The sequence below is a fragment of the Calypte anna genome, unplaced genomic scaffold (genome assembly GCF_003957555.1).
Source record: "Calypte anna isolate BGI_N300 unplaced genomic scaffold, bCalAnn1_v1.p scaffold_153_arrow_ctg1, whole genome shotgun sequence".
NCBI classification, from domain to species: Eukaryota; Metazoa; Chordata; class Aves; order Apodiformes; family Trochilidae; genus Calypte; species Calypte anna.
In genome coordinates this window covers 44,675-72,190 of record NW_022045453.1, presented here as the reverse complement: position 1 = coordinate 72,190, position 27,516 = coordinate 44,675, and the positions used below count along the sequence as shown (strand labels likewise).

The 27,516-nt window shown below is 47.6% G+C and overlaps 1 protein-coding gene across 1 annotated transcript in view; it reads right to left on the bottom strand.

The window, feature by feature from the left end:
* Positions 1-8,677: 8,677 nt before the first annotated feature.
* MBD2 (methyl-CpG binding domain protein 2) overlaps positions 8,678-27,516 on the bottom strand; it is a 42,794-nt gene continuing 23,955 nt past the window's right edge. The window contains exons 3-7 of the mRNA XM_030468551.1: positions 25,334-25,471; positions 17,360-17,450; positions 16,665-16,842; positions 11,990-12,131; positions 8,678-9,163 (exon numbers count right to left, since the gene is read on the bottom strand). Of these exons, the coding sequence (XP_030324411.1) occupies positions 12,002-12,131; positions 16,665-16,842; positions 17,360-17,450; positions 25,334-25,471 (537 nt within the window). The 3' untranslated portion in view covers positions 8,678-9,163; positions 11,990-12,001. The remainder of the gene's footprint in view (positions 9,164-11,989; positions 12,132-16,664; positions 16,843-17,359; positions 17,451-25,333; positions 25,472-27,516) is intronic.

The following is a 27,516-nucleotide window of genomic DNA, read 5'->3' as shown; positions in this document are numbered from 1 at the left end:
AGGTGCAGAGAAGAGCAAGGAGGCTGGGAAGGGATCCAGCAGAATTGCTGTGAGGAAGGAAGGGCTGAGGGAGCTGGGGGTGTTGAGGCTGGAGAAGAGGAGGCTCAGGGGAGACCTCATCACTCTCTCCTGTAGCGGAAGGAGCCCTTCTTGCTCCTAGGGCTGCTCCTGAGGTCTCAGGGTTTAGCCCATTCCTGGACAATGTCCTAGGGCTGTTCCTGAGGCCTCGGGATCTACCCCTTCTTGCCTGCTCCTGGGGCTCCTCAAGCTGTGGGCTTCTCCATCCTCACTGAAGAGTGAGAGCCCTCTCTGTGGCTGTCAGCTGCTCTCTTATTGGCCCCCTGCTCCTGCACATGCTCAGGAGGGAGGCCAGACACAGGTGAACCCACACCCACTCATCAATAACTCAGGGCACCTGGTCCCGTCTCACTACACTCTCCAACTCCCTGAAAGGAGGTTGGAGCCAGGGGGGGGTTGGGCTCTTTTCCCAGGCAACTCTCAGCAAGACAAGAGGGCACAAAGGGTCTCAAGTTGTGCCAGGGGAGGTTTAGGTTGGAGATGAGAAAGAATTTCTTTCTGGAGAGGGTGATCAGCCCTTGGAATGGGCTGCCCAGGGAAGTAGTGGATTCTCCGTGTCTGGAGCTCTTTCCAAAGAGCCTGGATGTGGCACTCAGTGCCATGGGCTGGGAACCACGGGGGGAGTGGATCAAGGGTTGGACTTGATGAGCTCTGAGCTCCCTTCCAACCCAGCCCATTCTATGATTAGCATAATTAGCTAATTATTTTCTGTCTGGAAACAGCAGAGCAGGGGGCAGAAGCTGTGACATTTTCATGGCACTGGAGAATTTCTTCACTGGAGCCTGCAGTGTCTGTCCTGAGCCACTTCAAGAAATGCACAGGCAGTGAGACAGAAGGGAAACCAAGAGGCTTTGCCACCCAGTGGGAAATATTTCTATTTTTTCCCCCCCTTTGGAAGGTGCAAACAGAATCCCCAAAGAAGGAAGAGCTCACAGGTGGAGCTGGGATGTTTTCCTCCAGGCCCCCTGTGCTCCATAAATTAATTTCCTATCTCTCAGGAAGAAATTCAAGCTGGTTCTGTTAAAAATATAAATATATAAATATTAGTAGGAGCCTACAATTACCAGAGATTATATTTACTTTATATTGTTAATAAAGATCTGTTTAATGCTGAGAAGGCAAGCCTCTCATGGTGTCTTTTTTACTGAAAGTCATTTTTCCACTCAGAAAAAAATCCCACAGAAAACCATCATGCAGTCTCTAGAGGCATATAAAAGAGAGTTTTCTTCTATAGATAATGAATTTAAGAACGTAAATAATCATCCCATAATATCACGTTGAAAAAAAAAAAGTATTTGCCAGCTGAATGCTGCTAGCAAAACCCCAAGTGTGGGCTCCTGAGGTGGAAAACCCAAGACCTTTTCACATGACCTTAATTTGGGCATCCCAAAAGATGGAATATAGCCCCAGCTGCCCTATTTTTAATCCATCCTGAGCCATCCTAACTATTTTTTTATTTGGTATTTTAACCCTGTGCCCCCAAATCTCTTTCTGAGAGGAGGTTGGAGCCAGGGGGGGTCGGGCTCTGCTCCCAAGGAAGAAGGGATGGGAGAAGAGGAATTGAACTGGAGGTTTAGATTGGAGCTGCCCAGGGCAGGGCTGGAGTCCCCATCATTCCTGGAGGGATTTCCAAGGCCTGGAGATGTGGTGCTGAGGGCCATGGGGCAGTGGTGGCCTTGGCAGTGCTGGGTTAAGGCTTGGACTGGGTGATCTCCAAGGTCTTTTCCAACCCAAATCATTCCATGATTCCATGAAAAGCTGAGACAAGGTTCTGTGCAGCTCAGAGGCAGCTTGGGGACAGGAGCTCTGTGCTGAGGACACTTCTCATGTGGCAGCTGAAGTGACTGTGGAGCCACCAGCATCCTGGCTTGTGTCAGCACTGTGTGGGCAGCAGGAGCAGGGCAGGGATTGTCCCCCTGTGAGGCTGCAGCCGGAATCCTGGGGTCAGTTCTGGGCCCCTGAGGACGGAGAATCTACCACCTCACCGGGCAGTCCATTCCATAGCCTGATCACCCTCTCCGTGAAGAAATTCTTTCTAATATCTAACCTAAACCTCCCCTGGCACAACTTAAGACTGTGTCCTCTTGTCTTGTTGAAGGTCGTCTGTGAAAAGAGTCCAGTTCCCACCTCGCTACAGCCTCCTTTCAGGGAGTTGTAGACAGCAATGAGGTCTCCCCTGAGCCTCCTCTTCTTCAGGCTGAACAGCCCCAGCTCTCTCAGCCTCTCATAGGGTCTGTGCTCGAGTCCCTTCACCAGCCTGGTTGCCCTCCTTTGGACCTGTTCCAGGACCTCTACATCCTTCTTAAACTAAGGGGCCCAGAACTGGACACAGGACTCAAGCTGTGGCCTCCCCAGGGCTGAGCACAGGGGCAGAATCCCTTCCCTGGACCTGCTGGTGACGCTGTTTCTGATACAGCCCAGGATGCCATTGGCCTTCTTGGCCACCTGGGCACACTGCTGGCTCATGTTCAGCTTCCTGGCAAGCCAGACTCCCAGGTCCCTTTCTGCCTGGCTGCTCTCCAGCCACTCTGTCCCCAGCCTGGAGCTCCCCATGGGGTTGTTGTGGCCAAAGTGCAGGACCCGGCACTTGGCCTTGTTGAACCTCATCCTGTTGGAATCGGCCCAGCTCTCTAGTCTCTCCAGGTCCCTCTGCAGAGCCCTCCTGCCTTCCAGCTGATCCACACTTCCCCCCAGCTTAGTGTCAGCTGGGAATTTGCTGAGGATGGACTCAATGCCCTCCTCTAAATCCTCCCTCAAGATATTAAACAGCACTGGGCCCAACACTGATCCCTGGGGGACACCACTAGTGACCGGCCGCCATTTTGATGCAGCCCCGTTCAGCACCACTCTCTGGGCCCGGCCCTCCAGCCAGTTCCTAACCCAGCACAGAGTGCTCCTGGCTGAGCCATGGCCTGACAGCTTTTCCAGGAGAATCCTAGGGGAGACGGTGTCAAAGGCCTTGCTGAAGTCCAGGCAGACCACATCCACAGCCTTCCCCTCATCCCCCAGGCAGTCACCCGATGATAAAAGGAGCTCAGGTTGCTCAGACAGGACCTGCCCTTCCTAACCCCGTGCTGGCTGGGTCTGATCCCTTGCCCATCCTGCAGGTGCTGTGGGATTGCACTGAGGATGAGCTGCTCCATAATTCTGTAATCAGTGTTAAAATGTTTGTAAGCTAGGGCAAACCGAGAAAACTTTGCTGTAAAAAAAAAAAAAAAGGGGGAAATGTAGAGAAACAAGGAGGCCAGCAGCTCGTTGAGCCTCTGGAGCAAGAAAGGCTCTTCCCGCTCCACTTCTACCCTGGAAGCGCTGTGTGGTGGCTGGAGTCCTGGAAGAGACCAGCAGCTCGTCGAGCTTCAGGAGCAAGAATGGCTCCTCCCACTACACCCTGGATCTCTTTTTTTGCTCTAAGAGAATATAGAGTGAGTGTCTCACCTCAAACACGTTTTATGCTTCATGTTAAAAAACTTCTTCAGGTATTTGTAGCTTTACATTACAGCTTTCCCTTCCTGGGGAAGGATAATAGAGAAGATTTACCAATCACTATGGAAGGGACCCAGAACCAGCAGTAATTCTTTGGTTCAGCTGACATTTGTGAACCTCTTGAGCTCAGCTGCTCTCCTGCTTTATGAGGTGCAGAACTATTTGAGGGAATTAATAACCCACTGCCTGTCTGGAATGAGAAATCTCCTTTCTTCCCACTGAAGAGACCATCTGCCCATCTCTCCTTTCTACTCCTTCAAATCGTTTTTTCCTGCTGTGTGAGCAGGGGGCTGGGTGAGAGGCTGCTTTTTGGGTTTTCCTCAGGGGCAGAGAAATAATGGAGCACTTGGAAATTAATCCTAATAACAATCCAATTAGAGTTCTGCTTCAGAAAGAGATTCAAAAAGATTGACTGACATGGAATAGAGATCAAGTGCTCGGTTTCAGAATTAGCTGGAATGCCCATGGCAGTTTTAGTTAAAAAAAAAATAGTTGCAGAACCAGAGAATCTCAGTTAAAAGAGTAATTTTACTTTAAAAAGTATCCTAAATGGGGAAAAGCATTCCCCAAACACAGAAACCAGAATCTTACACCTGGCCAGACACCTTGGAGATGATTAAATCACCAGAAATCCCAAGAGCTGTGTGAGCTGCCATCACAGGACTACAAAGCTTCACTGAAACTACCATTTTTTTTTAAAAACTCACCTTAAAGCAAATTATTTGGAGTAACTTTTACAAATTCATCACTTTGAGGGTGCTGAGCCCCTGTGCCAGGTTTCCCAGAGAAGCTGTGGCTGCCCCATCCCTGGAAGTGTTGAAGGTTGGATGGGGCTTGGAGCAACCTGGGCTGGTGGGAGGTGTCCCTGCCCATGGAAAGGGGTTGGGAATGGATGAGCTTTAGGCTCCTTTCCAACCCAAACCACTGATTCTGTGATTCTAAGGTTCATAGCCTCTAAAAAATGCACAAAAATGATTCCATATCCTGAGCTTGCTCTGCTCCTAAGGCAATTCTGGATTAATTCTAGTAAGAACATCACCATAACACTGACTCTGAAGCAGCAAGGATCACTAAGGCTCATCCTAGCTATATTTTTATTTTTTTCTCTATTTTCTTTTCCACTTGGTTGCTGAGTTCTGGCACTGAACCCACTGACTGAGCTGTAATAACTCTACCATGTCTCTTCTGCAGAGGGACCTGGACAGACTGGAGAGATGGGCTGACTCCAATGGGATGAGCTTCAACACGGCCAAGTGCCGGGTCCTGCACTTTGGCCACAACAACCCCATGGGGAGCTCCAGGCTGGGGACAGAGTGGCTGGAGAGCAGCCAGGCAGAAAGGGACCTGGGAGTCTGGATTGCCAGGAAGCTGAACATGAGCCAGCAGTGTGCCCAGGTGGCCAAGAAGGCCAATGGCATCCTGGCCTGTATCAGAAACAGCATCACCAGCAGGTCCAGGGAGGTGATTCTGCCCCTGTACTCAGCCCTGGTGAGGCCACACCTCGAGTCCTGTGTCCAGTTCTGGGCCCCTCAGTTCAAGAAGGATGTAGAGGTCCTGGAACAGGTCCAAAGGAGGGCAACCAGGCTGGTGAAGGGACTCGAGCACAGGCCCTATGAGGAGAGGCTGAGGGAGCTGGGGGTGTTGAGGCTGGAGGAGGCTCAGGGGAGACCTCATTGCTGTCTACAACTCCCTGAAAGGAGGTTGGAGCCAGGGGGGGGTTGAACTCTTTTCCCAGGCAACTCTCAGCAAGACAAGAGGGCAGGGTCTCAAGTTGTGCCGGGGGAAGTTCAGATTGGATATTAGAAAGAATTTTTTCATGGAAAGGGTGATCAGACATTGGAACGGGCTGCCTGGGGAGGTGGTGGACTCTTCGTCCCTGGAGACATTTAAAAAGCGACTCGATATGGCACTCAGTGCCAGTCTAGTGACTGTGGCGGTAGTTGATCAAGGATTGGACTAGATGATCTCTGAGGTCCCTTCCAACCCAGCCTGTTCTGTGATTCTATAATTCTATGATTCTATGATTCAAAACGCAGGGAAGCTTTAGGAAAAACCCCTCAGTTCCATCCCATTGCCTCCCTGAGACTCCCACTTTGGGTTTTATTGCTGCTCTGAACTTCACAGCTGAATAGCTCCATCACTTGTAAAAAAAAAAAAAAAAAATCCCTTTTTTCAGGCTTTTCCCAGCATTTTCCAGCAGGGAAGCTACTCCAGGGGTATGTTAGGAGTTTGCAAAGAGGATTAGTTGAGCAGATTTACTCTGTGTACAGCTGGGAGCACGTGAATTCAGATCAAATGGATGGAAATAAATAAAAAAGTGAACAAAACAATGAAGCAGGAACAGCTCTAGTGGAATCTGGTGTTTCCCCCTTCCAGCTTGAGATTAATTAATGCTTCTCCTTCAAGTAGAAACCAAATGGTGCAAATTATTCCTTGGCTGTTGCATCTTTTCTTGGAGTGAAGCATCTCCCTGAGCTGGATTTTACTTTCAGCCTGAAAACCATTTTGCTCAGGAAAAAAAGTGCTCTAAGTGTTCTTTTTAAACAAAGGCTGCTCTGCCAGAACCATTTCTACTCAGAGTAAGTTCCACTGCCACCAAAATAATCCCAAATACCATTTGGTACCAAGGTATCTGCCCTGAGCTGCTGGGGAGTTGCTTTTCCTGCTGACCCCCTACCCCAGGGCATCTCCTCTGCCTTCTACTCAACCATCTTCACCCTAAAACACATTTTTGCACCTCTCCAACCCCCATTTTGCTTACAAAGCCATCCATATTTTATTTAGTGCTTGAATTAGAAAGCACTGCCATAAGCACATCCTTCCCCACCTTCTCCTTCCCCAAATCCTTTGCTTTTCACCTGGGCTCCCACTGAAGAGGAGGCAGCAGTGTGGCCAGGTGGGCAAGAAGGCCAATGGCATCCTGGGCTGGCTGAGGAAGAGCGTGGCCAGCAGGTCCAGGGAAGGGATTCTGCCCCTGTGCTCAGCCCTGGGGAGGCCACAGCTTGAGTCCTGTGTCCAGTTCTGGGCCCCTCAACTCAGGAAGTTGAGGAAGGAGCTTGAGGTGCTGGAGCAGCTGCAGAGAAGAGCAAGGAGGCTGTGAAGGGATCCAGCAGAATTGCTGGGTGGAAGGAAGGGCTGAGGGAGCTGGGGGTGTTGAGGCTGGAGAAGAGGAGGCTCAGGGGAGACCTCATCACTCTCTCCTGTAGCGGAAGGAGCCCTTCTTGCTCCTAGGGCTGCTCCTGAGGTCTCAGGGTTTAGCCCATTCCTGGACGATGTCCTAGGGCTGTTCCTGAGGCCTCGGGATCTACCCCTTCTTGCCTGCTCCTGGGGCTCCTCGAGCTGTGGGCTTCTCCATCCTCACTGAAGAGTGAGAGCCCTCTCCGTGGGTGTCAGCTGCTCTCTTATTGGCCCCCTGCTCCTGCACATGCTCAGGAGGGAGGCCAGACACAGGTGAACCCACACCCACTCATCAATAACTCAGGGCACCTGGTCCTGTCTCACTACACTCTCCAACTCCCTGAAAGGAGGTTGGAGCCAGGGGGGGGTTGGGCTCTTTTCCCAGGCAACTCTCAGCAAGACAAGAGGGCACAAAGGGTCTCAAGTTGTGCCAGGGGAGGTTTAGGTTGGAGCTGAGAAAGAATTTCTTTCTGGAGAGGGTGATCAGCCCTTGGAATGGGCTGCCCAGGGAAGTAGTGGATTCTCCGTGTCTGGAGATCTTTCCAAAGAGCCTGGATGTGGCACTCAGTGCCATGGGCTGGGAACCACGGGGGGAGTGGATCAAGGGTTGGACTTGATGAGCTCTGAGCTCCCTTCCAACCCAGCCCCTTCTGTGACTCTATGATTCTATGCAGGATGCAGAGCAGGCAGGGATGCAGGATACAGGATGCAGGATGTAGGATACAGGCAGGAGCTGGGCCCATGGCTTGGGCTGCACCGACCTCTAGAGGCTCCCTCCTGATGGGCACAGCAGCTATTCCCGGGATGGAGAGGGAGGAAAAGGGATCCTTCCCCCTTCAGCTTCCCTACTCCCTGTGCTCTATCACAGCTGTGATTCTGACCTTGGAACTCCTAGGGGAAGTCTCCAGGGAAGTTAAGCTCAGGTTGCTTTTATTTCTGAGCTTTCTGATTAATAAAGCCCCTGGGTGCTGGGAGCAGACTGAGGATTTCCCCTGTTAGACATGGTGTAACACCCCCTGTGCAAACTGGGTGCTGAGGAAGGAAGAAATCAGTTTGGTTTCAAAGCCAGAACCATCAAATCCCAGACTGGTTAGGGGCAGCATTTAAAGCTCATCCAGTTCTGGAGCTGTGCTGGGAGCAGACTGAGGATTTCCCCTGTTAGACAGGAAGGTTTTCAGGAGCATTCCTGAGCATCTCCTGCTGGGATTTCTTCCTAAACTCTCTATTTTTCAGCTTCCAAACTGTGGACAACTTGAGCAGGAAGCATTTCAGATGTTATCAGAAAATCCCAAACTGGTTTGGGTTGGAAGGGATCTTAAAGTCCATTCCCAACCCTTTTCCATGGGCAGGGACACCTCCCACCAGCCCAGGTTGCTCCAAGCCCCATCCAACCTTTCCTGAGACACTGCACGGGCTGGGGCAGCCACAGCTTCTCTGGGAATCCTGGCACAGGGGCTCAGCACCCTCCAGGTGAATAATTTTTTCCCTATTTATGTCCCTAAAGCTTCTGCTGTAACTTCTGTGGATCTCCTCTCCAAAGGGATCAAATCCACCTCTCTGGAGAACTGGCTCCCCCCTTGTGGCTGAGAAGTTGGAGTCCTTCAGAGGACAAAGGAGGAAGGTGGAAAAAGAGCATTTAAGGTAAAAATTAAAACCATCTGCCTAAAAGCTGCAATTTGCCACTCTTTAAAAAGTAGGAAAAGCCTTCAAGAAAAACAAAAAAAAGGATTTGGTCTCAGATTGTTCCTTTTTTACAAACTTGAGGGTCTTTTCCCACAGGAACAAAGAAGGTTTTTGCCAGAGTTGGGGTCACAGAGCTGGTGTTTTGGTTTCTAAACTCAGAGCTCTTGGCAAAGAAGTTCCCATCCCATCCCATCCACTCCCTGGTCAAGGAAAACCAGAGATTATTCCATCCACACCACAACTTTTCAGCTGCTTGGAATATAGTTATTTATTTCTCTTTACAGTGCTGACTGAAGAAATGTACAGGTGCTTCCCACCCATAGGTATAAAAATCTGTTTATATACAGAGTCACAATAATCTTTCATTGGGAAATTGTTCTGTTCTCCTGATCTGTCCTTTAGGAAAAAAAAAAAAACCCACAGGAAAACCAAAAATATTCAGTACAGGCAATAGAATTCCAGTAGGTTTGCAACCTGGCATCCAAAAGCTCAGCTTTAGGTGAAGGGTAACATTGGATACTTAAAAAAGGACTTTGAAGTCGTAGGACACAAAATAAAGTTGCTTTTCAAATAAGATATATACATCAAAAAATAGGAGTCTAAAAAAGGCATTGGTTTTTAATGCTATTAGAAAGCTCTAGAAATGTGCACAGGGCTGGTTCTTCTTAGCATGAAAGACCAAAGGAGAAAAGTGCCTCTGTCTTTTAGGAAGTTCCTCCTGGGAGAAGTCAGTTAAAAGTACCTGGAAAAAAGAACAAAATTAATCCTTTGGGAGAAGGAAAAGCTGCTGGTGGAGTCAAGTGACTCAGGGGAGGCAGGTGAGGTCTAGATCCATGGTAAAATCCCTTCATAAAGAGCTCAGAAATAGGTAAGAAAAAATTAACCCAACCTAAGTAGCACAAGCCAAGCCCACAAGGTGTTTTTAACATCCCTCCCAGTGCTTCAGTGCAGCCTGAAATCTGAATTTTTGGCTTTTAAATACAGCAGAATGTGCACAGAAATATTTATATACAAGAAGATCAGACTGGAATATGGGTCTATATAAAAGAAAAAATCTTCTGAGTCTAATTCAAGCCACAAAGGCAAGAAAAAACCCCCAAAAAAGGAGTTTTAGAGAACCTGCTTTTAAGAAACACAACCACAAGGTGTTTTTAACATCCCTTCCAGTGCTTCAGTGCAGCCTGAAATCTGAGTTTTTGGCTTTTAAATGCAGCAGAATGTGCACAGAAATATTTATAGAGAAGGAGATCACACTAGAATATGGGTCATTATAAAGAAAAAATCTTCTTTAAGTCTAATTCAAGCCACAAAGGCAAGAAAAAACCCCCAAAAAGCAGTTTTATAGAACATGGAAACAACTCAGGAGCTCCCAAGCTGCTGAAACTTAAGGTTTATTAATCCAGCTGATTTCTGCCAAGTGTGCAAATGAGCCCACTTGTGATGCTCTGACTGAACACTTCCAAAGGAAAAAATCCAAAGGGAAAAGTTGGTTCTCAACAAAGTTTTGAAGTTTCACCTCTTCCACCAACGTTCTGTCTTGATTTCTTTATCCATAATCAGGTTTTTAAAGGACAAATACTCAGAAATAAAGAATTTAAGGGTAAATTCAAGTGAGATGCCAGGAGCCTGGAAAACATCAGGAATATGGGGGCTGTGAAGTGCCCAGTAAATAACAGTGCAAAGAGCTCTCAGCCACAAGTTCCTGATCAAACTTCTCTTCACACTGAAGATAAAATGACAAAACTGCACCAGCCAGGAGTACTCAGGGGCTGGTAGGGGTGGTAGAAATAGATTTGGTTTCTCATTCTAATTTTCTATAGCAAAGAAAAAGAGCTTTTTAAGATTACAGAGACTCCAGAGAGAAGCTGCAGTTGTTCCAAGTCCTCATGAGGTGTTACAACCCCTCAGAGCTGAGCTCAGGGGACACAAAGGAAGGAATTGTCATTTTTCTACCTGGACTTCAGCAAGGCCTTTGACACCGTCTCCCCTAGGATTCTCCTGGAAAAGCTGTCAGGCCATGGCTCAGCCAGGAGCACTCTGTGCTGGGTTAGGAACTGGCTGGAGGGCCGGGCCCAGAGAGTGGTGCTGAACGGGGCTGCATCAAAATGGCGGCCGGTCACTAGTGGTGTCCCCCAGGGATCAGTGTTGGGCCCAGTGCTGTTTAATATCTTGAGGGAGGATTTAGAGGAGGGCATTGAGTCCATCCTCAGGAAATTCCCAGCTGACACTAAGCTGGGGGGAAGTGTGGATCAGCTGGAAGGCAGGAGGGCTCTGCAGAGGGACCTGGAGAGACTGGAGAGTTGGGCTGATCCCAAGGGGATGAGGTTGAAGATTCCAAGGGCCGGGTCCTGCACTTTGGCCACAAGAAGCCCCTGGGGAGCTCCAGGCTGGGCAGGGAGTGGTTGCAGCAAGGGAGCTGGGAGTCTGGCTTGCCAGGAAGCTGAAGAGGAGGCAGCAGTGTGGCCAGGTGGCCAAGAAGGCCAATGGCATCCTGGGCTGGCTGAGGAAGAGCGTGGCCAGCAGGTCCAGGGAAGGGATTCTGCCCCTGTGCTCAGCCCTGGGGAGGCCACAGCTTGAGTCCTGTGTCCAGTTCTGGGCCCCTCAGCTCAGGAAGTTGAGGAAGGAGCTTGAGGTGCTGGAGCAGGTGCAGAGAAGAGCAAGGAGGCTGGGAAGGGATCCAGCAGAATTCCTGGGAGGAAGGAAGGGCTGAGGGAGCTGGGGGTGTTGAGGCTGGAGAAGAGGAGGCTCAGGGGAGACCTCATCACTCTCTGCAACTCCCTGAAAGGAGGTTGGAGCCAGGGGGGGGTTGGGCTCTTTTCCCAGGCAACTCTCAGCAAGACAAGAGGGCACAAAGGGTCTCAAGTTGTGCCAGGGGAGGTTTAGGTTGGAGCTGAGAAAGAATTTCTTTCTGGAGAGGGTGATCAGCCCTTGGAATGGGCTGCCCAGGGAAGTAGTGGATTCTCCGTGTCTGGAGCTCTTTCCAAAGAGCCTGGATGTGGCACTCAGTGCCATGGGCTGGGAACCACGGGGGGAGTGGATCAAGGGTTGGACTTGATGAGCTCTGAGCTCCCTTCCAACCCAGCCAGTTCTGTGATTCTATGATTTTGCAGGTGATTACAAAAATTTTTTAAAGCAAGTGTTTGGCAAATCAACAGCTCAGCCCTGTGGCCATGTGTGAGACACAAGAAGATGCCTTGGAAAATAACTTCAGAGAGGGACTATCCGTGTGAAAAAGAAGATGAAGTTTCAGGGAGTCATTAGGTGATCTCCCTAACTTAGAATTGGAAGAGGGAAGTTACTGGGAGTGCTCTGCTCCAGTGTCACAGCAAGCAGGAGGTGCCAGAAAATTCACCTTGTTCTAAAACAGGGGCTTTGCTGCAAAAAGGGATCAAACCCACTCTGCTTTGCCTCCCTGCTCCCTGAGGAGCATTTCAGGAGAGGATGTTCCTGTCCCTGTTCCCAAACCCCCCTCAGTGCTCTGCTGAGCCCCTGTGTGTGACACTGCTGAGCGATGGCAGGGGCTGGGACAGAGCCACCTCAGGGGGTGGCTCCAGGAGACCTCACCCACCTGGTTTCTTTTTTATGCTTCCTCTCCATTATCCATTTCCACATCTAGATCTTTTGTTGTGTCAGCTGCTCGGGACAAAATGTCTGCCATGAGGGCTTCCTCCAGCTTCTTACGCACTTGTTGCACCCGCTCCTCTTGTTTCCTGAGAAAACAGAAGGGAAGAAAGGGCAGAAACATCAATCCTCCCTCCATACTGGGAAACTGGGAGCACAACACTTCCAGTAATGCCTCAGGACTGGTTTCTCAGCCCTTCCTTTCCCTCAGAACAGAGCAGGAGAGAATTGCTCCAGGTGGAAGCAGCCTACAAGGCTGCGTGAAAATCAAGGATGGGAGGAGATTCCCAGGGTTAACCCTGTACAAGAGACCTGAAACCATCTCCCTCCTGCCCAGCTTGAAGGTGTGCACACCAGGAACACCTCCAGAGCACACTGGGACAATGAGGAGCTTTGCAAGGACCAACCCCAAAAACCAACCTGGAGAACCAACCCCAAGGACCAAATTGGAGAAGCAACTCCAAGAAGCAACCCCAAGAATCAAGCCCAAAAACCAACTCCAAGAACCAGCTCCAAGAACCAACTCCAAGGACCAACTCCAAGGACCAACTCCAGGGACCACCTCAAAGACCAACTCCAAGAACCAACCCCAAGGTCCAGCTCCAAGAACCAACCCCAAGAACCAACCCCAAGGACCCACCCCAAGGACCAACTCCAAGAACCAACCCCAAGAATCAACCCCAAGAATCAACCCCAAAAACCAACTCCAAGAACCAACTCCAAGAGCCAACTCCAAGGACCAACTCCAAGGACCAACTCCAAGGACCAGCTAAAAGAACCAGCTCCAAGAACCAACTCCAAGAACCACCTCAAAGACCAACTCCAAGAACCAACCCCAAGGACCAGCTCCAAGAACCAACCCCAAGAACCAACCCCAAGAACCAACTCCAAGGACCAACTCCAAGGACCAGCTCCAAGAGCCAACTCCAAGGACCAACTCCAAGGACCAACTCCAAGGACCAACTCCAAGAATCAACTCCAAGAATCAACTCCAAGAACCAACCCCAAGAACCAACTCCAAGAACCAACTCCAAGAGCCAACTCCAAGGACCAACTCCAAGGACCAACTCCAAGGACCAACTCCAAGAACCAGCTCCAAGAACCAGCTCCAAGAACCAACCCCAAGAACCAACTCCAAGAACCAACCCCAAGGACCAACCCCAAGGACCAACTCCAAGGACCAACTCCAAGGACCAACTCCAAGAACCAACTCCAAGAACCAACTCAAGAACGAACTCCAAGGACCAACTCCAAGGACCAATCCCAAGAGCCAACTCCAAGGACCAACTCCAAGGACCAACTCCAAGAACCAGCTCCAAGAACCAGCTCCAAGAACCAACCCCAAGAACCAACTCCAAGAACGAACCCCAAGGACCAACTCCAAGAACCAACCCCAAGAATCAACCCCAAGAATCAACCCCAAAAACCAACTCCAAGAACCAACTCCAAGAGCCAACTCCAAGAACCAACTCCAAGAACCAACTCCAAGGACCAACTCCAAGGACCAACTCCAAGAACCAGCTCCAAGAACCAGCTCCAAGAACCAGCTCCAAGAGCCAACTCCAAGAACCAACTCCAAGAACCAACTCCAAGAACCAACTTGGAGAAGCAACTCCAAGTCCCATAGTCCCCACAGGGGAAGAACCTCACTCTTCCCTTTTCTTCCTCTTTTCCCTCCTCCCCATCTATTCAGCCCTCTCTCCCAGTCAGTGCTGCATTTCAGCAACTTCTCCTGAAACCAAGGTTTGCTTCCCTGGAGAAAACTCATTAAAAAATATTAGTTTGGTATCAATTTAAATATTTAAATTGAAGAGATTTTGGTTCAATGTTTAGTTTGGAAGGTAAAACTCAGCCTTCAGATGTTACCAGCAGACAAGAAGTCCTCTTCTGAAGCTTTCCCAAGACAACACAGATCTTATATCAAACCCAGTTTGGGGTTTTGGGTTTTTTTAACATAAAAATCCACTTGTTCTCTCAAGCCTAAAATCTCTAAGCAAAATCTATGCTTAAAAATGGCCAGAACTCTTTAATGCCTCAAACTCCCTGTGGTTATTTAGGATGGCAGGGGAGATACAAAGAGCATCACATCTTAGAAGGGCGGGAAAAATATCCAAGAAGCCTCTTGAGGAGCATCAGCCTCCAGGGTTGCTCTGTTCTACCACTTCAGAGGAGTCTCTCTGCCTGCAGAGCTAGCAAAAGGAAAGGAAAAAAATATAAAGAAATTGTTTTCTATCTTCCAGCTGTTTTCTACCCTTCTTTTTTCTCTTCAATGTCCAGCTTGCTCTCCCACACCTCCTGCTTTTCAATGCCAGGAGAGAAATCTTTGAAATCCTGGGGCAGACAACAGAACAAAAGCAAAGATGTTTTATCTCTTTTACAGAAACCTGTGTGACAAAGGAGAAATCAAAGTCTGAGGTAGCAAATTCAGTAGTTAATTGAATGAAAGTTGTTTCAAGCCCACATATAAGCTGAATTTTAGGTATTTTTTAAAAAGAACAGGAATAAAAATGTGCAGCTGCTCAGTTCTGAGCAAGGGAAAGGGCTGTGGGAACCTGAAAGGTGGGATTTATACAAATGATTTATCTGCTTGAGGAAAAAAGATCTCCTGAAAATGGTAAAGCTGTAGAAAATCCCCCTAAAAAGACATTTAGGAAGAATGAAAGGCTGGGTTATGAAGTAGAAGAGAGCTCTGAGTCAAAAAATGGATGTTATAATATGCTGCAAAACTTCATCCAGCTAAGAACAACCAGAAAAATCATCCACCCATTTGTTATTTCCAGATTATATCATTCCCAACCTCACCCCCAAAGCAAGGGACTGGTTAAAGCTTTTATTTAGCAGGGACACACAGGAGGCAAAGTGACAAACAAGCACTGGACAGGAAAGAAGCTCCAAAAAGAAGATGCAAAGCAGCTTCTCAAGCCAAAAGAACTCACAGACTCAACCTGGGAGCAGCCAATTGATTGGGAATTCTAAAAACCTGCCTCAGGAGGCCAAAATCTGGGTGTAAAGACCACAGGGAAGCAGAATGTACTCATTTGATGGGCTTATCTTTCACAGGACTGGCACTAAAAAGGCCAGAACTACTCAGAAGGTGAGGAAATAAAGAGGTGCTTGTCCCTGGTGCTCAGGAACCATGGTGGCTTCTGAGCCAGGCATTTATGGGAAGTTTTTTAGTGTTTTTCCAGGGAATGTGTTGAACCCAAAGAGGAATTTTTGCATTTGACTCTGAGTAGGAAAGAGCTTTGCCACCATTGTATGATCAGGAACACTTCAGAGTTCCACATGAGATAATTAACTTGATGGAGACAGAAAATGGAAGGAAAGAAGAGAAAGGAAGGGAAAGGAAAGGAAAGGAAAGGAAAGGAAAGGAAAGGAAAGGAAAGGAAAGGAAAGGAAAGGAAAGGAAAGGAAAGGAAAGGAAAGGAAAGGAAAGGAAAGGAAAGGAAAGGAAAGGAAAGGAAAGGAAAGGAAAGGAAAGGAAAGGAAAGGAAAGGAAAGGAAAGGAAAGGAAAGGAAAGGAGAAGAGGAAGAAGGGGAAGGAAAAAAGGGAAAGGAAAAAGGAAAGGAAAGGAGAAGAGGAAGAAGGGGAAGGAAAAAAGGGAAAGGAAAAGGGAAAGCCAAAGGAAAAGGAAAAGGAAAAGGAAAAGGAAAAGGAAAAGGGGGGAAGGGGAAGGGGAAGGGGAAGGGGAAGGAAAAGGGGAAGGAAAAGGGGAAGGAAAAGGGGAAGGAAAAGGGGAAGGAAAAGGGGAAGGAAAAGGGGAAGGAAAAGGGGAAGGAAAAGTGGAAGGAAAAGGGGAAGGAAAAGGGGAAGGAAAAGGGGAAGGAAAAGGGGAAGGAGAAGGAGAAGGAGAAGGAGAAGGAGAAGGAGAAAGGAGAAGGAGAAGGAGGAAGGAGGAAGGAGGAAGGAGGAAGGAGGAAGGAGGAAGGAGGAAGGAGGAAGGAGGAAGGAGGAAGGAGGAAGGAGGAAGGAGGAAAGGAGGAAGGAGGAAGGAGGAAGGAGGAAGGAGGAAGGAGGAAGGAGGAAGGAGGAAGGAGGAAGGAGGAAGGAGGAAGGAGAAGGAGGAAGGAGAAGGAGAAGGAGAAGAAGGAGAAGGAGAAGGAGAAGGAGAAGGAGAAGGAGAAGGAGAAGGAGAAGGAGAAGGAGAAGGAGAAGGAGAAGGAGAAGGAGAAGGAGAAGGAGAAGGAGAAGGAGAAGGAGAAGGAGAAGGAGAAGGAGAAGGAGAAGGAGAAGGAGAAGGAGAAGGAGAAGGAGAAGGAGAAGGAGAAGGAGAAGGAGAAGGAGAAGGAGAAGGAGAAGGAGAAGGAGAAGGAGAAGGAGAAGGAGAAGGAGAAGGAGAAGGAGAAGGAGAAGGAGAAGGAAGGCACTACTGACCATGAGTACAGCTTGATGTCTTTCTCTTGGGAAAGAAAACGTGGATTCTGACTCAGACCAGAGTGAACATTTTATGTTGACCACAAAGAGAAAATCAAAGTTTTCTTTTTTTTTTTTTCTTCAAGTTCCTGAACTAATCAGCAGGTACAAGAAGCACATTTTGCTTCTGTTCTCTCCAGCAAGGAATCTCCTTTAATTCCACTTGCTTTTTATTCTTTTTTTTTCTCCAAGGCTTCAGAGAACTTACCTAATGTCATCATCTGTGACTATGAAAGCTTTGCAGAGGGGCTGAGACGTGTTGAGCCAGACTGCTGGGTTCTTCTCCACAGCTGCAGAGAGCTGCCCTGTGATGGGGGCAGAACTGGTGTGCAGGGCACTAGCAACAGCTGACAGGAGGGTATCATCATTGTTACCAGGGCCAACTCCTGAAAAAAAGAGTTCCCAGCAGAATCTGAGCAGCTAAACCCAACTTCTTCCAACTGGCTTTGGCATTTCAGTGCTCAAAAAGCAGCTGAATTGTTCAAACTGGCTGTTTCTGGCAATTAAATCACAAATTTGTCAGGCATCTAGTCCACTAGTTTCTTTGCAGCTTCATGGAATTAACCCTCACCAGCTTCAGTGCTCCAAAGTTTTAGATTTATTCTGGAAAATCAAACACTGGAGTTTTTCCCAACACTCCAGTTCCCAAAAAAACCCTCCCAAGCTAAGGCACAAAGTTATTAATGCTGAACTATGACTTGGAGGGATTCTGGATCAACTTTCAGCAAGGAAAAATGGAGTTCTGAAGTAGGGTTTCTATCAAGTGAATTAAAAAACAACTTTTATTTGGGGATTTTGCCAGCAAGAAGATTTACACTTAACTTCATCTGACCAGAAACTGAAAGAGCACCAAGAATTCCCTGATTTGGGAGGATTTTACTGCAGTAAATGAAGACACAATACCTTGAAGACCTTTAGGTAGCTCCATGGATTTTATGATTTGTTCACTGACATCAGATGCACTCAGGCCTTGTAGCCTCTTCTCCCAGAAAAGCTGAGAAAGAGAAAACAAGATTGGTCATTTAATTAAAAAAAAAAAAAACCACCTAAATCAGCTCGAGGAAATCAAAAGCATCCGTGCTCAAAAGAGCATGATAAAAGCTAAACATCTGGAAATAAAAATCTTTCCAGTTTGGGGAAGAAATACAGAATAAATCCACATTTATTTTGGTTTATTGAACATGTTTCCATTTCTCACAGAAATCATGGCACAGATTTCCCTGACTCATCCTGGAGATTGGCCACAGCCACTCTTAGAATCATAGAATCATAGAATCATAGAATCACAGAATTAGCCGGGTTGGAAGGGACCTCAGAGATCATCTAGTCCAACCCTTGACCCACCGGAGCAGTTGCTAGACCATGGCACTGAGTGCCACATCCAGTCTTTTTTTAAATGTCTCCAGGGACGGAGAATCTACCACCTCACCGGGCAGTCCATTCCATAGCCTGATCACCCTCTCCGTGAAGAAATTCTTTCTAATATCTAACCTAAACCTCCCCTGGCACAACTTAAGACTGTGTCCTCTTGTCTTGTTGAAGGTCGTCTGTGAAAAGAGTCCAGTTCCCACCTCGCTACAGCCTCCTTTCAGGGAGTTGTAGACAGCAATGAGGTCTCCCCTGAGCCTCCTCTTCTTCAGGCTGAACACCCCCAGCTCTCTCAGCCTCTCCTCATAGGGCCTGTGCTCGAGTCCCTTCACCAGCCTGGTTGCCCTCCTTTGGACCTGTTCCAGGACCTCTACATCCTTCTTAAACTGAGGGGCCCAGAACTGGACACAGTACTCGAGGTTTGGCCTCACCAGCACTGAGTACAGGGGCAGAATCACCTCCCTGGACCTGCTGGTGACGCTGTTTCTGATACAGGCCAGGATGCCATTGGCCTTCTTGGCCACCTGGGCACACTGCTGGCTCATGTTCAGTTTCTTGTCAATCCAGACTCCCAGGTCCCCTTCTGCCTGGCTGCTCTCCAGCCACTCTGTGCCCAGCCTGTAGCGCTGCATGGGGTTGTTGTGGCCAAAGTGCAGGACCCGGCCCTTGGAATCTTCAACCTCATCCCCTTGGGATCAGCCCAACTCTCCAGTCTCTCCAGGTCCCTCTGCAGAGCCCTCCTGCCTTCCAGCTGATCCACACTTCCCCCCAGCTTAGTGTCAGCTGGGAATTTCCTGAGGATGGACTCAATGCCCTCCTCTAAATCCTCCCTCAAGATATTAAACAGCACTGGGCCCAACACTGATCCCTGGGGGACACCACTAGTGACCGGCCGCCATTTTGATGCAGCCCCGTTCAGCACCACTCTCTGGGCCCGGCCCTCCAGCCAGTTCCTAACCCAGCACAGAGTGCTCCTGGCTGAGCCATGGCCTGACAGCTTTTCCAGGAGAATCCTAGGGGAGACGGTGTCAAAGGCCTTGCTGAAGTCCAGGCAGACCACATCCACAGCCTTCCCCTCATCCCCCAGGCAGTCCAGTTCTGGGCCCCTCAGTTTAAGAAGGATGTAGAGGTCCTGGAACAGGTCCAAAGGAGGGCAACTGGTCTGGTGAAGGGACTCGAGCACAGACCCTATGAGGAGAGGCTGAGAGAGCTGGGGCTGTTCAGCCTGAAGAAGAGGAGGCTCAGGGGAGACCTCATTGCTGTCTACAACTCCCTGAAAGGAGGCTGTAGCGAGGTGGGAACTGGACTCTTTTCACAGACGACCTTCAACAAGACAAGAGGACACAGTCTTAAGTTGTGCCAGGGGAGGTTTAGGTTAGATATTAGAAAGAATTTCTTCACGGAGAGGGTGATCAGGCTATGGAATGGACTGCCCGGTGAGGTGGTAGATTCTCCGTCCCTGGAGACATTTAAAAAAAGACTGGATGTGGCACTCAGTGCCATGGTCTAGCAACTGCTCCGGTGGGTCAAGGGTTGGACTAGATGATCTCTGAGGTCCCTTCCAACCCGACTAATTCTATGATTCTATGAATTACACCTGATTTTTAGGATTTACAGATTACTGAAAACACTGTGGCTGGCAGAGAATGATGGACTAAGCTGGTGGGCAAACTGCTTAAAAGTTACTCATGGTCCAGAGTCCTCCAGCCAGCTCTGAGGTAGGAAAATCTGGTTTTAAGGCTCAGGGAGAGCAGAATGCTGAGAGAAACCTCTCCACTGAGTGACACTGCAGAAATAATGATTAAAGAGAGGTCTTTTCAAAGCCTCCAGGAAAGAGAATTTCTCCTGAAAAGTGGGAAACTTGTTGCTTTTCTTTATATCCAACGAGTTGCTCAGCTCTGCCAATCAAAATTTCAGGGTTCCTTTAGTTGCCTGGAAAAGGGAGATGAATTTAACAATCTCCTTGGGTCCCTTCCAACCCTTTTTGGTAACTCAAACAGACAGAAAGCAAGAAGTTGAAGTTTGCCAACCCTATTTAATTTCAGCTTCCAGTCCTTCAGGTTGATGCCCAGGAAACAACATCCCATTTATTTGACAAAATGCTAAGAGCTAAATAAGTCTTCCTTGTAAAGACCTGTTCACAAGAAGACAGATCCAAAATGACATCTGCAATTTTTCTTCTAAATTAGACTTTTTCCACTGCATCTATCTCATGCCAATAAAAGGAATCTGGTCAGATTTGGGTTGTCATATATAATCCTACTCAGTTATCCATCACAATCCAATCCACTGCAAATATCTGTGACACTGAGTGCAAGAGACTTTGGAATCAATTTTAAAGAGTACTTGTGGCCTGCAGATAAATGATGTTAAAAGTCAATAAATCAGGTTTATCCTAAGGTGCTTTTAAAAAGTAAGTACTCTCAGATTTATCCTAAGGGGTTTTTTATAGGTAGTTCTCTGCCAGAGGAGGAGAGGGATCAGATCAAATAATAAGAACTGACTCCTTGACTTCCTCAAAAATGAGTTTCTGATTGGTGTTTTTAGCCAAATATATTAGGAAGATATTGAGAGCAATGTTTTGCAGCTTCAGTGCTCTGATTCCCCTAAAGATGAGTTTCATCCTGCCTGGTTTCCACCCCAACTCACAGCAGAATTAACAAGTCACCAGCAGGTCCTCAGGATTCAAAGCTCTCTCTCTCCAGGCATCACGTTTGGGATAAGAGAACAAGCATCATAATTACCCTAAAAAAAAGTCATTAAGTGTGAACAGTGTGACCCAAGAAGCTCTCAAGACACAAAGAGAGGGATGAGGGCTCTGCAGAGGGCACAAACCTGGGGCTCTCAGAGGCACCAAGGGAACACAGGTACAAAGGGCAGTGATCCATCAGGAAGAAGTTTGATTTGCAGCACTCATTTGAGCTGGATTTGATTTATTTTAGAGACAGAGCTGAGTTAAGGTCTTGGTTAAGGTTGGAGTGGACCTTGAAGGTCTTTTCCAGCCAAGCTAACTGTGATTGTATGATCCAGTTAGGTGCAGAACACTGGGCAGGTAAATAATTCAAGTGGTTATGTAGAAGAATTTCTGTCTGTAACAATTCCAGGATTTCCTCTGCTTCACCTGCACTCTTCTCCTTGGGGAATCCTCAAACCCAGATGCACAAGTGTGCTGCTACCTCTAGTGGCCTTTTTGCTCCATAGGAAGAAAAAAATTATCATCTTAAGACAGCAATTCCCACCCCTAGGAGGGAGATGACAGATGTGGTTGTCTGATCCTTTTTTTCATCCCTAATGCCAGTTTCAGGTTCTGCAGTGCTGACTTTTTAAAATCCAGGCCATTACTCTGAAAATCACCTTATCTCACCAAAACTTCCTAAATCTAACAGAGGAGAGGAGGCTAAAACAGGGGGTTTGTGTTTTTTGGGGTTTTTGCCTCTTCCTTGCAGGGTTCACTTAGGAATCTTTTAGGATTCCTTTTCTTGCACTGCTTTATCAGTGGTCTCTGTGAGGGAAAAACCCCTCAAAGTCCCAGAAGCAGGAAGAAAAGCTATCTCAGGAAGACTGGAGAGTCAAAATGTTCTGAGCAGGCTGATGTTAAAGCACTTGGAAGGAAACTGCATTTGAAGCTGTCAGATTTGATATTTAGGAACCTATAGATTCTCCTGTCCTTTTCTTAGAGAAGAAGAACTTAAGAAAACTCTGTGGATTGCCTGGTGCTGCTTTTTGAACAAAAACCACTCAGAGGAAGATGGTGAGGAGAAGCCTAATGAGGGCCAGAACCTGTGTGCAGATCTCAAGCTCTGACACTTCCCTACTTCCAGGATCCTCCAGAATGTTTTTGGGTTTTCCCTGGGTGAAGCTCTCTGCTCTGATCATCAGGAATCTATAAAACCTTGAAGAATGGCTTTGAAAGCTTCAAGATGCTTGAAAAAAAAAGGCTTAGACAACCCCGTGGCACTTGCCTGCAATGAAGGAGCAGGCTGGAGATAGGAACCAGCAGCTGCCAACACCAATCAGCACATCTTCTGACTCTAAGTGATGAAAAAAAAACCCCACTGCCTGCCAGAGGAGCTCCAGCACTCATTTATTTTCATCCAAAGAGAATTTTCAGGGAATTTTGATCAGCCTGTCCTTTGAAAAGAGAGATAGAAGAGGAGAAAGAGATGGTTGTCTTCAACTCCAGGTGTAAGAAGCCTGGGTTTGGGCTAAGGATGGAGGAAAAAGGGAGGGAGAGCACTGGAAGTGGGAACTGAGTAATTTTTACCTAAAAATAGACTGTACAGGCAGTGTTTTAGCATCCCTGATATAGTTACAGTCCAGGGGAAGGAAAGCTTGCACACCTGGGTATGAGAGAAGGCAGTGAACCATGCAGGGATCCTTTAGGTAAGGAAAAAAGAGAAATTAAAAGAGAATTTCACTACATTTGCAAGGCTGTGCTTGTCCACTGCCTCTATCTCAAGTGCCACTTGCAGGCTCTGTAAGGTTTCCCAAGGATTTCAGCCCTACTTCCCTACTTTATCTCCCCAGATGGCATCAGAAAGGAATTGTTGCTTTTTGACAAGCAAGCAAAAATCCTCCCTGTGAAACTTTATGCTCCAGCTGGCAAGTCAAACACTCCAATGTTCAAACAAGGTGTCCATGAGTCTGCATTTCTGAGCTGTGACTGAATCCCCCAGGGATCAGTGTTGGGCCCAGTGCTGTTTAATATCTTGAGGGAGGATTTAGAGGAGGGCATTGAGTCCATCCTCAGGAAATTCCCAGCTGACACTAAGCTGGGGGGAAGTGTGGATCAGCTGGAAGGCAGGAGGGCTCTGCAGAGGGACCTGGAGAGACTGGAGAGTTGGGCTGATCCCAAGGGGATGAGGTTCAACAAGGCCAAGGGCCGGGTCCTGCACTTTGGCCACAACAACCCCATGCAGCGCTACAGGCTGGGCACAGAGTGGCTGGAGAGCAGCCAGGCAGAAAGGAACCTGGGAGTCTGCATTGACAAGAAACTGAACATGAGCCAGCAGTGTGCCCAGGTGGCCAAGAAGGCCAAGGCATCCTGGGCTGTATCAGAAACAGCGTCACCAGCAGGTCCAGGGAAGGGATTCTGCCCCTGTACTCAGCGCTGGTTAGGCCACACGTCGAGTCCTGTGTCCAGTTCTGGGCCCCTCAGTTTAAGAAGGATGTAGAGGTCCTGGAACAGGTCCAAAGGAGGGCAACCAGGCTGGTGAAGGGACTCGAGTACAGACCCTATGAGGAGAGGCTGAGAGAGCTGGGGCTGTTCAGCCTGAAGAAGAGGAGGCTCAGGGGAGACCTCATTGCTGTCTACAACTCCCTGAAAGGAGGCTGTAGCGAGGTGGGAACTGGACTCTTTTCACAGACGACCTTCAACAAGACAAGAGGACACAGTCTTAAGTTGTGCCAGGGGAGGTTTAGGTTAGATATTAGAAAGAATTTCTTCACGGAGAGGGTGATCAGGCTATGGAATGGACTGCCCGGTGAGGTGGTAGATTCTCCGTCCCTGGAGACATTTAAAAAAAGACTGGATGTGGCACTCAGTGCCATGGTCTAGCAACTGCTCCGGTGGGTCAAGGGTTGGACTAGATGATCTCTGAGGTCCCTTCCAACCCGGCTAATTCTATGATTCTATGATACTCATACCAAAGCAGTACTGATAATTCCAGGATGGAAATCTGGGTGCAAAGAAACTGGAAAACTGCTTAAAAAATCTGTCAATTAAGTGCTAGCACATGATCTTTAATAAATTGCTTGGCTCCAGCCTTTTTAATGGAATTTTTACTGAAAACTCACTCTAATTTTATTAAAAAAAAACCTGTAACAATCCAGTCTCTCCCTTCCCCAAATCTCCCACCTCTGCCAATCATCACTCTGCAGAACCATGATAAAGCACTTAAGGGAGGGTTCTGGCTTGGAGAAAAGCAAGAGTAAGGCACAGCAAGATTAGGATTAACTATTAGGATTAACTCTTCCACATTCAAGGCAAAGAGAGCATTTCTTCCACAAGAAGAGGGTGGATACAGAATCAGAAGTGTTTCAAGTCCTCTTCTGAAGATGTTGCAAGCAAGAGGAAAGGACTGGGGTTGAAAAAGAGTGCTGAGACAGCAGATGATCAGTTCCTGAAGATCTTCCTACACCTCAGTCTGTTAGAAGCTTTCTTAAGAGGCCAAGATTTAACTTGGAGAGGCTTGAAAATGCTTGTTCTGCAACTTCTTCCTGGGTAGTTACCCTCAAACGACAGAGGATGCATTCTGGAAGGCTCCAGTCATTATGTACTTGAAGAGAAGATTCTGGAAGAAAGAAAATGGGGAGGAAAGAGGGTTTGGGATCCACCAAGAAAGGAATTGCCAGGCATCTGTTTCTCTTGCCACAAAAGTGCCCCAACCTTTGCATGCTTTGCTGGTTATCAGGACCAAAAAAACAAAGTCCTGACACACAAAGAGCTCCAAAAAGAAAACCCAAGGGATGTGAAGGGAATCAACAGACACATGGAATTATGCACCACCTTTTAGAGCTGAGTGGGATACACTTACATGGCCCCTGCTCAACTTCAGGGGACCAAGAGCTGGGTTAGCTGAGGCTTCAAATCTTGCTAACAGACATCTCAAGATGGTCCAATACAGCTCGAGAGCTCTTCTTGTGCTTTCTCACCTGGATTTAGAGAATGCAAAGTCTAAATTCCTGATGGTGTTTCTTACAAGAACCAGCATTTAAGAGAGAGGTTTCAAAGTGCAAGATTAGAGACAGCTTGAGTTGCAGGGGAAATGGTAACTTAGTGACACAGGAGTGCACAAACATTTCTTTTGCTTTTTATCCCTGCACTCCTAAGATAGAAAAAGGGGGTTCAAGTTGATGGCAGCAATGCTCTAACTCAAAAAACACAGATCAGACTTAAACACTTCAATCCACTAAGCACTATGTTATCTAGCTGATCATTTCTTCCCTAATTAGATTTCTGTGCCTTCTCAGCTCCTTCCTCCCTGCAAAGAAACAACCCCAAAAAAGTATTGAGCCAACAGGCAACCTGTCACTGCTAGGAAGAAAAGCAGCTCAGGGAGAACTTAGCTCCCTTATCCACCCCTGAGAGATGAGTTTACATTATTCTGGTTTGAGAAAGAGGGATTTAAAATACATTTTTTATGGATTTTGCACCAAGGTCTTCTATATCCAAGACAAGTATTGCTTCCTGAGAGCTGTTACAGGAACTTCCACCTGAAACTTCTTCTGTATTTGATGCCCAACTGTCAGAATAGAGAATATTCTCTAGGAATGTGGTAATTAAATACCAATTTGTTTTGGATGAAGAAAAATCCACCTCAGTATGAACCGAGTGTTAGTTCTGTACTTTTGTACAATCTCCCTGCATTACACCAACTCCCATCAAGGTAGAAACCCTCCTCAGCTGCAAACCAGCCCATTTTCCTAATTGTTATTTAATTCCCTAGTTGTTAAACCCCCTGTTTCAGCTCTCCTGAGCAGCAGGGATGGTATCAGATTGCTCCTTACCTGTCGGGGCTGCTCTGTCACTCGCTGGGGGTCAGACCTGACTTTGTTGCTGGGGTGATTGGTGACTTTGGTGACAGGTTGCTTGAAAATGGATGCAGTTTGTCTGATGGGTAAAGTTGTGTTTAAGTCTGGTTTGCCCTGTTGGAGAGGAAAAACAAAAAGTGAATTAAAAGTTACACAGGCAAGTGACACAAATTAATATTGGATTCACCCCCTTCTAGTGATGTGCAAGAGAAGGAGCCTTTTTTGGGGGGTAAATATTCCCTTTAAATGCTGTGCTTAACTAAACTTTGCAGTCAGTCATAGAATCCTAGGGGTTGGAAGGGACCTCGAAAGATCATCTAGTCCAACCCCCCCTGCCAGAGCAGGGCCACCTAGAGTACATCGTGCAGGAACGTGTCCAGGTGGGTTTTGAATGTCTCCAGTGAAGGAGACTCCACGACCCCCCTGGGCAGCCTGTTCCAGGGCTCTGTCACCCTTACAGGAAAAACATTTTTCTGGATATTCAACTTGAACCTCCTGTGCTCCAATTTACACCCATTACCCCTTGTCCTATCACTGGTCACCACTGAGAAGAGCCTAACTCCATCTCCCTGACACTCACCCCTTACATGTTTGAAAACATTGATGAGGTCACCCCTCAGTCTCCTTTTCTCCAAACTAAAGAGACCCAGCTCCCTCAGCCTTTCCTCATAAGGGAGATGTTCCACTCCCTTCATCATCTTAGTAGCTCTGCGCTGGACTCTTTCAAGCACTTCCCTGTCCTTCTTGAACTGAGGGGCCCAGAACTGGACACAATACTCCAGGTGCGGCCTCACCAATGCAGAATAGAGGGGGAGGAGAACCTCTCTTGACCTACTAACCACCCCCTTTCTAATGCACCCCAGGATGCCATTGGCCTTCTTGGCCACAAGGGCACATTGCTGGCTCATGGTCATCTTCTTGTCAACCAGGACCCCCAGGTCTCTTTCACCTCCACTGCTCTCCAGCAGGTCAGCCCCCAACCTATACTGGGCCATCGTGTTGTTCTTCCCCAAATGCAAAACTCTACACTTCCCCTTGTTGAATTTCATCATGTTTCTCCCTGCCCAACTCTCCAGCCTGTCTAAGTCTCTCTGAATGGCAGCACAGCCTTCTGGTGTGTCAGCCACTCCTCCCAGCTTAGTGTCATCAGCAAACTTGCTGAGGGTACATTCTATACCCTCATCCAAGTCGTTGATGAAGATATTGAACAACACCGGTCCCAGTACCGACCCCTGAGGGACTCCACTAGTCACACACCTCCAACCAGATTCTGCCCCATTGACTACAACTCTCTGACTCCTTCCTTTCAACCTGTCATCTTAAAGAAAGAAAAACAAGTAAAACTTAAATGGTTCCACACATTTTGACCTTCTCAGGAAAGATCAAACTACTTGAAAATGCACCTTTTCTTTTGTTAAAATATTCTGCCAGTGAATTGCATTCCCAAAAGCTTCAACCTCACCATGGGATGGCAAAATCTCCAAAACTTCAAGAAAATATGTTTGTAGCCAAGAGTTCCTACAGTTCCAAGCCTTAAAAAACAGCTCTTGGATTTCTGTCTGCTATTTTTCCTAACAAATAATTCCTTTTTTTATTTTTTGCCCAAGGGTGACTGAGAAGATGACCCCCACAAGATGGACACTGGGAAAAAATACCTCATATTTTCCCAATGAAACTCTCCCAAAAACCACATTCCCTATTTTGCAGGGCATCAATATCCATATCTGGCTTCTGACAACAAAAAAAGCTCTTAAAAAGCTGACTGCTACTCATACAAAGGGAAGAAAAGCAAGTTACTACCTGGGGTTTTCAGAGCTCAGAAGTTTTCTACTTGGCTGTGAGGTTGGAGTTCAAAAGTTGCACAAAATCATGGATACCAAACTCCACCAAAGGATCCTGTTAAAAGTGTTTCAGGAGGATTTCCCTAGGCTCCTAATTTTGGGATCAAAACCAACCTCTTGGGCTTTGAAAGGGGAATTCAACCTCAGCCTTCAAATCCTCAGTGTTTTGATTCCACACAGCTCCAGAAGAGCCCCTTGGGGTGAAGCAGAGGGCACATTCTTGCTTCAAAACTCTTCCTTCCTGAGCTGGAACTCTGGAACCCCAAGCTAAAACACCAGTATTAATAGAAAATAGCAATAAAGTGAATTCTCTGCACC